The 12,526-nt window shown below is 42.1% G+C and overlaps 7 protein-coding genes across 7 annotated transcripts; 3 read left to right on the top strand and 4 right to left on the bottom strand.

The window, feature by feature from the left end:
* Positions 1-7: 7 nt before the first annotated feature.
* On the bottom strand, positions 8-1,021 carry SAMD00019534_057700 (hypothetical protein; the record flags this gene model as incomplete). Its single annotated transcript, XM_012899261.1, has 1 exon — positions 8-1,021. A coding segment is annotated over one exon (1,014 nt), but the record flags the coding sequence as incomplete, so codon positions are not given.
* Positions 1,022-2,805: 1,784 nt separating this feature from the next.
* On the top strand, positions 2,806-3,366 carry SAMD00019534_057680 (hypothetical protein; the record flags this gene model as incomplete). Its single annotated transcript, XM_012899260.1, has 1 exon — positions 2,806-3,366. A coding segment is annotated over one exon (561 nt), but the record flags the coding sequence as incomplete, so codon positions are not given.
* Positions 3,367-3,440: 74 nt separating this feature from the next.
* Positions 3,441-5,264, top strand: SAMD00019534_057690 (hypothetical protein; the record flags this gene model as incomplete). The annotated part of the gene is made up of 5 exons (XM_012899259.1): positions 3,441-3,704; positions 3,771-4,082; positions 4,321-4,445; positions 4,520-4,679; positions 4,890-5,264. Coding segments are annotated over 5 exons (1,236 nt in total), but the record flags the coding sequence as incomplete, so codon positions are not given.
* A 199-nt stretch (positions 5,265-5,463) lies between these two features.
* SAMD00019534_057670 (hypothetical protein) lies at positions 5,464-5,760 on the bottom strand (the record flags this gene model as incomplete). Its single annotated transcript, XM_012899258.1, has 1 exon — positions 5,464-5,760. A coding segment is annotated over one exon (297 nt), but the record flags the coding sequence as incomplete, so codon positions are not given.
* Positions 5,761-6,286: 526 nt separating this feature from the next.
* SAMD00019534_057660 (hypothetical protein) lies at positions 6,287-7,508 on the bottom strand (the record flags this gene model as incomplete). The annotated part of the gene is made up of 3 exons (XM_012899257.1): positions 6,287-6,858; positions 6,944-7,439; positions 7,500-7,508. 3 exons carry the CDS (start codon positions 7,506-7,508, stop codon positions 6,287-6,289), a joined length of 1,077 nt encoding a protein of 358 aa, XP_012754711.1.
* A 1,726-nt stretch (positions 7,509-9,234) lies between these two features.
* On the bottom strand, positions 9,235-9,524 carry SAMD00019534_057650 (hypothetical protein; the record flags this gene model as incomplete). Its single annotated transcript, XM_012899256.1, has 2 exons — positions 9,235-9,314; positions 9,452-9,524. The coding sequence occupies 2 exons, from the start codon at positions 9,522-9,524 to the stop codon at positions 9,235-9,237; spliced, it is 153 nt and encodes a 50-aa protein (XP_012754710.1).
* A 1,030-nt stretch (positions 9,525-10,554) lies between these two features.
* SAMD00019534_057640 (hypothetical protein) lies at positions 10,555-12,135 on the top strand (the record flags this gene model as incomplete). Its single annotated transcript, XM_012899255.1, has 5 exons — positions 10,555-10,649; positions 10,743-10,932; positions 11,011-11,145; positions 11,212-11,309; positions 11,376-12,135. 5 exons carry the CDS (start codon positions 10,555-10,557, stop codon positions 12,133-12,135), a joined length of 1,278 nt encoding a protein of 425 aa, XP_012754709.1.
* Positions 12,136-12,526: the final 391 nt, after the last annotated feature.

Genomic DNA, 12,526 nt, shown 5'->3' with positions numbered 1-12,526 from the left:
TTGAGACACATCGGTAGATGGCGAGTTCGTCTGATTGGATGGCGTCGGTGGTGGTGTAGGTCGAGCCAGAGTCGATGGTGAACTTGATGGCAGAGGCAGCATTGCCAGAGTTGCCGTTGAAGTCGCTCTCTGGCACATCGTTGAAGCTGGTGTACTTGTACAACACGTATGACACATTGGGGACGACGTCGTGGACAGTGATGGTGAGAGTGAGGGGCATGGCCGCAGGACGGGTGCTCGTGCCATCCTTGATCTCTGGTCGCTCGTAGTTGACGTTGGTCTCGACGCTCACGGGCAATGTCTCGTGCTTGAGGTCGACCACGCCCGTCAAGGCAATGCCGTAGTTCTCTGCATTGTCGGCTGTCGAGTACAGCGGGCCGTTCTTTGCGTTGGCCTGCTTGCGCGACAACTGGAACTCGTCGAAGCGGTACGTGAAGAAGTAGGGTGGGTTGTCGTCGCGCTCCCACTCTGCATTGTCTGAGAGTGTCAGCGTGTCAGAGCCATGGTACGAGTTGACAGAGTGGTTGGTTGAAGTGCCGATCACGGGCACGATGTGGTCGTATTGGGGGTCGCCCGCCGACGGGCTTGTGTTGCCGTCGAAACGATACTGGTTCATGTAGACGCCGATGACTACGGGGTGTCCCTGGGCCACGTGCTGCTTGATCCAGAGCAAGAAGTAGTCGGTGTTGTTCTCGGCCACCGTGTCCCACTCCTCGTAGTTGAGACGCATGGCCGATGCGGCCTTGGCGCCATTGACACCGATCAGAAGTTGGCTGCTGGCTTTGTTCTGGGGCACGCCTGGACTGGCGAGCGCACGTGTCTCATACTGGCTGACGTATTGGCCAAAGTGCAGACCGGCACTAATGAAGCTGACCTCGCCACAATAACCATGATTCTCATTCCATTGATATCTTCCAGCAATTGGTATTGAATAGTTTGATGTAGCCATCACTGCTGATTGATCATTATTATGGGTCATCACTCCACATATCAATATTACTAAAAAACTAACAATATACATTTATACTATCTATCTATCTCTATCTCTATCACTAACTTATGTACACATACATGTATGACATATGATTGGTTGGAGTTGTTTTCAAAAATGTAAGTAGAAGTGTGAGCTTGAGTCCTCTTCCCGAAGTTAGAAATATCTGATTGCCCATTTGTATTTATTGAAAGATCAAAACCAAAAGATATCTTTTTTTATTGGGTTAACCAGGCTTTCCTTCGGTTACAATGACAACCCTGGTCCTAACTCTAGCCCAATCAGTTAGATTCATATAAAACTTCAAAGTGACCGGGAGAAGTTTAATTAAACAAATTCGAACGAATGAATTTACAATTTCATTCTAATTTGATGGAAAATATATATTAAATAATAATAATAATAATAATAATAAGGAATAGATATTAATAATGGGTGAGATTAGACCTGAATATGACTATGAGATATTTATTCGATTGTTAAAGAGTTGCCCATCATATTTAAAGCCAAAGTTACCAGACACAAAATCATTCTTTGATTATATCAAAGCTTGGAGAGACTTTGAAGAGATAGGTCGAGATAGAAGAGCATTGGCGATATATGTTTCAACATTAGACGAGTCAATTAGGGGCGATCCTATAATATCAAGTTTTATCAATTGTGACCATGATGATGATGATCCTTTATTAATCCTACAATTTGTTATGGTTAGAGTAAAGGATTTGGCGGAAAGAGAAGATGAATTACTAAGAGAACGCCAATATCAACAACAAAAACAACTACTACTATTACAAAATGGAGATCAACTTGAACAACAACTAGAACAACTAGAACAACAACAGCAACAACATCAACAGCAAAAACAACAACAACAACAACTAGAACAACTTGAACTACAACAAAAAGCACGAGTAATAAATGAAAGAAACGAACAATTACTTTTACAACTTGAACAACAATCGAGGGAGGATAGCAAAATCAATGACAACAATGACAACAACAACAATGACAACAACAAATATAACAACAAACATACATCCAAGGTGCTAAAGAAGAGAGGAGAGTTTAAGAAACAGAAGAATAAGAATGTAGCCAACAACACAGTGGATGATACTAGATTCTGTATACATTGCAAGAAGAAAGGACACAATATTCTAGCTTGCTTTGAACTTTTTCCAGAGCTGAGGGAATGCTTTGAACGTAATCGAGCATCTAGAGATGCTCGTGAACAACAAGACCAGAATGAAGTTGTCAATAAGAACAAGAAATACGTATGTTACTCATTCAATCAATCAATCAATCAATCAATCCATGGTGATGCTAATTATTATAAATATTCAGAGACCAAGGAAGAAGTTGAAGATCAAAGAAGAAGCACATATCCAAAACCAAGAAATTGATCATGCTCATGGAGGTGGACATAGATATGACAATGTTGAAGAGGAACGAAATCATCATGATGGAGATGTTGGTGATGGTCATGTTAACATCCATCCTGCATTGAACGCATTCAATTTGGACCCTGTAAATCCAAAGCATACAACAAAACCTGGACCAGGTGTATTCGGTCCAATTATCATGACAACTCCATTCCCCATCAATGATCCAGGATTATCTCAACAGTAATCCAATACAACCAATATGTAATATTAACCATTCTATCAAGGATTGGCATCTTCTAATTATTATTAGAGTTTGTGTTGGGGCAAGGGCAAGGGTTGATCTAAGGGTTATGAAAAAGCATGATAATTTGGCGCCAAAGGTGTTGAACGAAACAGATAAAGATACAAAGAGATACAGATATATATTGAGAGAGAGAAGAGTCAAACATGTCGACATCACCTTCATCATCTCCAACTTCGTCGACATCGACTACTTCAATGTCATCGCCAACAAATGATATGATGCATCCTGCATCAAGCCCTCCACATCAACAACATCAGCAACAACAACAACAACAACAGACTACACAGAATACATCAACAGCAACTGGTGCGACATCACCAACGATGCAATCACCATCGTCATTGTCGAGAAAGACAATGTCGTCACCGGCGACGGGCGTCGATCAGACCACACCCGAGGCAATACGTGCGCGAGGTGAGTTGCAACTGCAGGTGCCCGACTCAATCATGTCGATCGACATTGCACAGACGATGAAGGATTACATTACAACAGGTGGTTCACCACCCGACGTCATCAGATTCCTCAGCGAGAGCTATCGTGGCTACGCACAGATGTGCAACCTACTCTGCAGCTGGATGTCGTGCACCGGTGTCTCGAACGAGACCATCCTGGCCACAGTCAAAGGTCATCTCAAAGACATCATCATGGAGAAGTTCGATCCCAAGAAGGCAGACACTATATTCTCATCAGTGAGTTGAGGTTATGCATCATTAACATGATGTCGTCTTCATTCACTAACTATCAATCAAACAATCAATCATAGTCACCTCCACAATGGCTTGACGAGATGATCTCTGATGCAGACTGGCGATCACTCATTTATCAGTTGTCCGAGACACATAAGAACTGTCTAATGTTGAACTTTGCCATTCAGAAGATATCGGATGCTGGCTATCAGAATGAGATCGCCTCGCTCAGCACTGCATCCACATACTTTAGCGTCTTCAACAAGGTGCTCTTGGACTCACTCACACATCTCGTACAACTAGACGAAGCCGAGCTACAAGATTCAATCGGAGAGTTCAAGGTAAGCTTGATGCCATCCCGTCATACTACACTCGCTCACTAATCAATCAATCAATCATTGGAACAGAAAACATGTTGTAATAGTCAACATACTTATCTTTATGCTCAAGCATTGATCAGTAACATTGCTCAGTCACATCCTAATTTGAAGAGGATTGCACAGGAACTTGAGTTGGAGGTGTTTGAGAGAAGTAAGGTGGCCAGGAAGATATCATTGATGATGACAAACATCTCAAGTTACCCTACGATATACGAGAGCATCATCTCCATACTTTCAAACAACACTGCAGCCACTGGCGACATCATCAAACTTTACAACGAGTACTCCAAGGCGGCCAATCCGCCACCAGTCGACTTCCTTCGCATTCCATCACTGCTAGGTATGAGCTGGACATCCATCCTCCATGTGTGTTCATACTAATCATTCATTCTTTCATTCATTCCAGAACTGCTACTACTTGAACTATTCAATCCAACGAGGAACCCTCAGCCAAACAATCTGAGAATGATCATATACTTGGTTGGCTATGGTGTCAGCGTCAATCCAACACTTGAGAATGTATGATTGATTGATTGTATTGCCAGTCCATTCCAGAGGTCGACTAACACTCATTCTCCAACAGCCAAAGTCAGAATTGAACGAGACTATCAAGGCCATTGAAGAGGTACAAGGTATATGCAAGATCAATCCACTTGGATCAGAGTTACAGAATGTAGTCCCAGTGCTAAAGGGACACTTGGAGTATGTATTCAATCACTCAATCTGTCAATCCTGGAATCATCCCCACTCACTCACACATTCAATCAATCCAATAGACTTCCAATCATATCTATGGGTATACTACAATGGATTCAATCCAATCTGATGAACACCAACAACATATCGAGTTATAATACCTTGTGTACACCAGTCTACCTTGATTTCCTTCGTGAGGCAAGTACCAAAGTTGACCTAGGACGTATTATGGCACTGGACACACCCCTCTAACCTACTGATCGCGCTCATGATCATGACTAAACAGATATGTGTAAAGCATCCACTACAACGCCAAACTATCCTGAAGATACTTATCAACTTCTTTGAGCTGGAGACTGACCTGGACGCACTGGCTGCGGTATGTATTCGATCAATGTGAGCCGCACTGGATTGATGTTCCATCCACTCACTCAAACATGTCACATCTAGCTGGAGATGCGAAGGACTATAATAGACAACATTGTATTCATGTTTAGTTGTGGCCATGTTATACCAGTACTCAATGTGATTCGCCAGTGGGCTCCAAAGATCGATCCATCACTCGTACGTTACTTTATCAATCAAGTGCTGGAGATCATCGAACCACCATACTCTAAAGAGTTTATCAAGTCAATGTCTGGCATCATCGAGATGGTCAATCCACACCTTACAGACAACAAGGAGAATGTACAGATATTCCTTGGTATGTTAATGTTAAGGTCATCCACTGGCGGTCCCGCCTGCTACTGCTCCTCACTAACCTTATCCCTTCTTCCATCCCATCCATGCCCAACCAACTCCCTTCCCATCCCATCAATCAGACCAATGTAAATAAAGAGGTCATCGTCCATCCATGTTGTTGGCCTCTCCCCAACATGTATTCACGCCACTGTAACATGATTCCGAGAGTTCTGAATGATCGTCTATATTGATGTCTTGATTCGCTAACTGATCAGCTGCTTGTTCTATGTTTGAATAATGTGTTTATTGCATGCATGTAGCTATCTGTTGTCGCTCGGTGCTAGCTATCGCTGTTGTTGAAGACTACGACGTCGATGAAGCTGTTATGTGTGTGTGATTGATTGGTTGGGTATAATACTAGGGTTCCATATATATATGTATCTGCTGCTGCTACTGTTGCTGTTGCTGCTGTCGCTGCTATCGCTGATAATAATAATAATAATCCATTCTGTTGCTTAATGGTATGGGGCAGTCTTGTGGTGGTTGACTCTCTCGTGTCTGACGATGTAGGAGAACAAGGTGACACCGAGGATGGTGTGGATGATTGGGGTGAATCTTCCGGTCTTGATGTAGGTAGCATGGTACCAGTCGACACACTTCATGGCGCCCTGCTTGTTGAGGTTCTGTCTGAACACGCTCAAGAACTCTGAGAACTTAGACTCGTTGGTGATCGTCATTCTATCTGTACTCAATTAGTCGGTTGAATGTATGTGTCAGTCATTTTGTGATTCGCTGTGTTTGATTGATCGATTGATCGATTGATCGATTGATCGCAGTGCACTGTTATACGTACATATTTCGGATGTATGTGTATAATTAAATAATAATAAGTGATGGGACAACTGACTTTGAATGAGATCACTTCAAGGATGATGGGTGTGAGGAAAGTGACCCAGTGTCAAACACTCAACACGACTCTGATGGATGATTTTTGAATTTTTGATGACCGAACTTCAGGACGACAAATCGACACTCTAAATAACCAGGACAAGCCAACAACAACCTGTAAGATGAAGATACTCAAACAAAATAGTTCAAGTTTATAATAATAAATGATCAATCAATCAATCAGCCGATAAATCAGGTGATCGATCAAATTGACGGGATTACTTGTCAGAGTAATAGTTATCGATCGTGGCTTTGCTGAATTCGGCAAAGGTCATGCCAGGCTGATATTGACCAACGGCACAGTTGTCAGTCTCGGATGGTGTGTTGAGGATGACATCGACATCTGGCTGCATAAAGACGGCGAATGTTGAACGTCCAATGTTCTGGCTCTCTGGATACTTGATGGCCTGGACCGCGTGTGGAGTGGCGCGTAGCAGACCGCCCGTCTGCACCTGCGAGCACTCTCCAATCTGGTAGGCCACGCAGTCCTTTGGTATGATGACCTTGACCTCCTCGCCATCACGTGTCCTGGCGTAGAGACCGGCATTGACATCTGGGCAGGGGATGTCAGAGTCGGCGATCTTATCACTATTCATTCGGAAGTACATCGCTGGACACAGTCCTGTCAGACTGGAGTGGTCGTTGTGCCATCCGCACCACGAGTCCTTGCTTCTAGCAGTCTGATCCTCATTGATTGGGAAGTAATACAAGAGTCTAGCCTTGCATGTCTTTGACTCATCAATAATCTTCTTTAAAGTTCCATCTTTGAATCCATTTACGTTCTTGGTGGCTGTAAGAGAGCGAATGAATAAGTTAGCATTCTGGATTCTCGCGCCCAATGGGACATTGACACTCAATCAATCAAACAAACTTACCAAACTTATCACATTGTTCAGCGACCAAAGCACCAACGCTGACGATTAGTTGGCCAAGCTCCATGAATGCACCTCTAAGTTGTGGGAAGTCCTCTACGGGCCAGATGTTTGGATGGCACGACTCGGGGAACTCTTGGATCATCTTCTCATCCTCGAATGGAGTGTCATACTGTGGGTTGTTGTAGTAGGATCCCTTGTACTCATCGAATACACCAGGCTTGAGAATCTCCTTGCCATGGCTCCAGCCAAATGAAAAGTTGCTCTCCTTGTGTATGGTCTTCTCTTTGATTGAATCTGGCAATGAAGAGTATTCTGGTGCCAATTTAAGCAGACCATCGCGCAACTCTGGCAGCTTTGGAATGCCCTTTACAACCAACAAACCAATACCATGATAACCAAAGGCTTTCTCAATCGATGCGCCCAAGTCCTTCTTTTTAATCAAGTCTTCAAAGTTTAGAATTACAACTCCATTGTTTGTTGTTTGTATATCATTTGTCTAAACCAAGAAGCAATAATATTAGTATATGACTACAATGTTGTTGATGAATATACATACATTGATCATCTTATTATTATGTTGTTATCTTATCTCTTTGTTTGAGAGTATGTAAATGTGTTAATGAGTGAATGAATCAGATAAGGTGAGTGTTAACCTTTGCTTTGTTGTTGATGTTGATGGACCTTTCTTGATGTGGATACAAGCACCACCCCCAACACACACTTCATTCAGATCTTATCAAAGTTTGAGACGTCTCAACAATGAGCCAAACTTAAGGTCTTGACGCCTCCAGATGGACCCGAGTGGTCCTGATCATAACACACTCGTCATTTCAGTTCAATTGTTCATCAAATCAACAAATATCTTTGTTTTTAATGTTTTTATCCACAATGTTTGCATTGTTTACACAATATTTATTATTGATTGATTATTCTGCATCATTATCTATGTGTAGATAGGTTATAAACAACATAAGATATGGATACCCCACATGGGATTCACTCGGGTCTTTATTCGGTGAAACATGTTGAGATGTTAGCCAAGCCCGGGATGGATTGATAGTAACCAACCTGGTAACACTACCAATATGATGTCACCCACTAGTTGGCCAGACCACCTTCACCCATCAACTTAGAAGTGCTACTACACTTCATCAATCAAACAATCAATCAAACAACACACCTATCTCTACACATACTACACACATATAATTCAAACAATCAAACAAACACATTACACTGAGAATGTGTAGTATACTTATACAAGTGGCCACTCGTCCAAGGAGCTCATTTGTTATTATTGAGAGATAGAATATATATATACCTTTGTACAAAGAGATAATAATAATAACATGTCTAAACTCTTATTCATTATATTTTTGGTCATTATTACACTATCTTTCACATTGTCCCAACAACAAGGAGAGGAAGCAGATCCTGGAATCATACCAACTGCTACGACGACTATTCCTACTTGTAAAGCCAAAGGATCATTATACTTCATTCAATTGAATGGTTTGGCATCGGATTGTATATCTTGCATGAGGTATACTCATTTGGAATGCGATGTTATTTGTCCTGCTACATTATACAGTGTGAACAACATGGAGTACAACTGTACAGACATCAAGTTGAGATCATTCCAATACTTTGGAGTGGATATTGATGTAGAAGACCTGGTACGCTTCCAATCCGACTTTATAATCGACGCCGATGTTCTACCTCCTATTCCTGATCATTACCACGAACATGGCCAATTCCCCAAAGTGCTAGTATACCGTATCTTCAAGACCCTACCATTCCCAGTTGAGCAACAACCTCCAATCGAACTCGGCCAAACGTTCTATCAACTGTTGGATGACTTTTGCTGGCAACCTGGCCACATAGGAGATGGCCAAATGTCCAGTGGACATTACTATCCATGCGCTGTCAAGGTCAATACCGATGGAACTGAATCAAACGACATTGGACTACCAGTTGCCATCCAAACATTTAGTGTGCCATCCATGTATCCAAGCGAGTGGAGTTGGCGTCGCATACTATTCTCTCCCAACACCATTGTACAAGTGCAATCCATTGTTGATGGCCATGCACTGATCACCAGAGTATACCTGGCACTACCAATCCATGAGTGTGCAACCTACAATATGATTAGCAAGGTGGCACTTGACTCTGAGATCGATTGCACTGGACCAATGGCTTACAAGATGGACGAATATGGATGTCTAGTATACGACCGATGCATTGAACTACTTCAAGAGCRGCGTTGCAGATCAAATAACGAACTCCATGAACTACCCAACTACATCCAATATGGCTATCCAACATTCGGTTCCTGTTACAACTACTCCTACATGCCCGACAACATGCTTCGCTACGGATCATATGATGATCGATATGTTATTGAACCATTGACGCCCTTGAAGTGGTGATTCGAATGCATCATGGGCGTGGCTTTAGCTGGGCCTCAGCTGATCAATCAGTCCACGTCTTCACTTTCCGATGACTCACCAACAACTGCGCTGTCTCTCTTCAGAAGCTTGGCTGGCGACTCTTCAAATGATGACGCGGCTTCATCAAGCATGTATTTCTGTTGGCCCGATCAATGAAGAGACATTTATCCTATTCTTGCACACGGATCTGTATCTCCTAAATGGGCAATACTGACTGCTGACTCGTCATCCACACACAATGTGTCCTGTTACTTAAACATGAATGTATTTGATGGAAGGGATGGATGTACTAGATGAGTGATTGAATGAATGAGTGACTCAGAGGTATTAGATGACGCGGATAGAGGTGCCAGGTCGACCTCTCGGGTTGTGTGTGTGTGTGTGTGTGTGGGTAGGTGAGTAGTAGCTGTAGTGGTTGTCCAATCAAAGGTATCTTCTAAAGTGTGTGAGTGTGTGTGATATCTATGTCCTGTTTTGGAACAAGTATTTAATTAAATTAAAGATTATTACTCACTCTCACATCTCTTCACTTCTCTCTCTCTTCTCTCTCTCTCCCTCTTACTACTAGTATCACTCACTCACTCACTAACAATTACATCATCAACTTATCAATACACCTTTCTTTGTATGTTTATTCATTCAATTTCAACTTAAATATCAACATATATTATAATTGTATATATATTGTTATTGTGTAGTCAAATAGGTGTTTGTTGTTGTTGTTGAACATAATACCATATCAATCAATCAATCGATCTTTGATCTTTGACAGTCACCGAGTTTGGCCCAACAATAGTGAACCCGAATTGTGTGAGTTCCTGCCATTTGTCTCAACAAGCAATCAAACAAAACAATCAAGAGACATGGATTCTTTTTTGCAAACAGCGATCAGATCATCACTTGAGGTGATGTATAAGATCGTAGGTATCAATCAACCAATCAATCAATCAATCAAACAATCAAACATCAACTAATCAATGTTTGAATAACATGTACATATAGGCCTCCTTCTTTTTGAAACTCTGGTTGGTTCCGTTGAACGCGATGTTAGAATGGGCCAATGAGAGGATCATGCCTGTGATGGGACCATTCTTTGTATTCCTTAAAGACAACAAGACAAAGTTACTAAAGGTATCAATTTACAGTGTATTGGCATTTGTTATGATTGGATTCATATCATTGGTCAAGTATTACATTATCTATACATACATTGTATCCAAGGCATCAACACAAGAGCAACTATTCTTTGACTTTGGGTATGTATTGATGGACCACACGGTCAACCTACATCAAGACCAAATCCATTGACTCTAACATCCGACTCTCTCTCTTTCTCTCACCCTTTACAGACCAAAGAAGGTGTCCGCAGCTGCCGATGTTAATGTTGAGTTCCAAAGGAACAAACTATATGATGTATATTTGAATCTTGTGTTACCAGAGTCTCCACGTAATGAGGAAATGGGGATGTTCATGGCCTGTCTAGATCTAGACAACCAAGACAAGTGGAACCCACAGAAACTACTACATGTTTGTCGACCTGTATGTATATCCATCTCATTCGCTCATTCAATCAGCCCACAGACGATACCTAACACTTGTCCTCCACAACAAACAAAGGCCGTATTGAAATATAGATCACCTATCGTCAAGTTCTTTAGAAGCATTATACTATTGGGTCCATACTTCCTTGGTTTTGTCGATGAGAAACAAGAAATATCCATACCAATGGTAGAGAACTTACTCTCAAAGAAGGTATGTACCACCTAGTACATTGAAATCCAGTGTAGTAGAGATACTAACTATATGATCAATCAATAGTTTTACCAAACAGTCTCAGTGAGTGTTAATCTACTCAATCCAAACATCCAAATCTATGAAGCCAATCTAGTATTCCAAGCTAGACTATCTGGATTAGAGTAAGTTCTTACGCAACCCATCCACTCACTCACTTCCAATAACTAACTTTCTGACTTCATATTCAGGTACTACCTCCATAATTATCCATTGATGTCATTCGCAATTGGGTACACTGCAATATTTGTTTTCTGGACTACATTGTTCGCCTTTGTTGTCACTGCTCTACTAGTGTATAGATTTGTGAACAACAAACAACCTTTGGCTATTGTGGTCAGACCCGAGGCTGACATTGAACTCATCCCAATACCAGCATCATCGAATGGAGGCCGCAAGGACAAGGAAGACGAGAAGAAAGAGTTGTATAGAGATTTGGATGAAGTGTTCAGTTCATCCATGATCAACAACCAGCTACAACAGAAATATGCATGGGAGGACGACAAAGGACCCAGCAGCTTTGATTCGCATTTGGTACCAGACATCAATGATGACAACAACAACAACAATAGCAGCAGCAGCAGCAGTAGCGTGGTGGGAAATCCCAACAGTGCCAATCCAACTCCAGACATTGTTGACAAGATGGATAAGTTGGACGACTTGTCGACTACTGAGATGACAGCTGGTGATGAGACTACACCTGGAGATGAGACGACACCTGGTGAGGAGCTTACCCAAGACGCTACCACCAAGAGCACCCTGTCGCTGTCCACCTCTGACTCTGGCTCCACCAATGCGACCTCGGACGAAACCTCCAAGCTCCTACTCACTCCACACTCATCCGATCAAGAGAGCTATGGAAACACTGGAGTGTTGGGTGGAGAGGAGTGGCAAGTCATTGGAATGTTCGAAGATGATGTGCCTCAGACATTAAGGAAGCGTAATGTTTGAGAAGGGTTGTGTGTTGGCGCAGAGGTGATCGATCAGTCAATCACCTTCATCCATCATCAACTACAACCAGTGTTTGTTTATACTTGTACATAAAATATAGTATATTATTATAATTCGTTCGTTATCCATTGATGGATGATGAAGGATCATCGACCAATGAATGGTGTGTCGTCGGTGGGTCACATAAATAAGTAGTATAACAATGTCGGAACAGTTACAGCCAGTATTGAGAGCACTAAGATTGGATTGGTGAAAGCATAGAACACCAAGAGATTGTTTGATTCGGGGATTGTAGGTACATTGGTATGTCCCAATACAGTTGAGAACAGATTGCCAGTGAGGTCCAGCGTGAGTCCCCAAAGTCTAAATGGCGTTGTCTTGCTTTGTAGAG

Source organism: Acytostelium subglobosum (assembly GCF_000787575.1).
Source record: "Acytostelium subglobosum LB1 DNA, scaffold: scaffold10, whole genome shotgun sequence".
In the NCBI taxonomy this organism is placed as follows: Eukaryota; Evosea; class Eumycetozoa; order Acytosteliales; family Acytosteliaceae; genus Acytostelium; species Acytostelium subglobosum.
The sequence above is the reverse complement of the archived record's forward strand: the minus strand, read 5'-3'. Positions and strand labels throughout refer to the sequence as shown.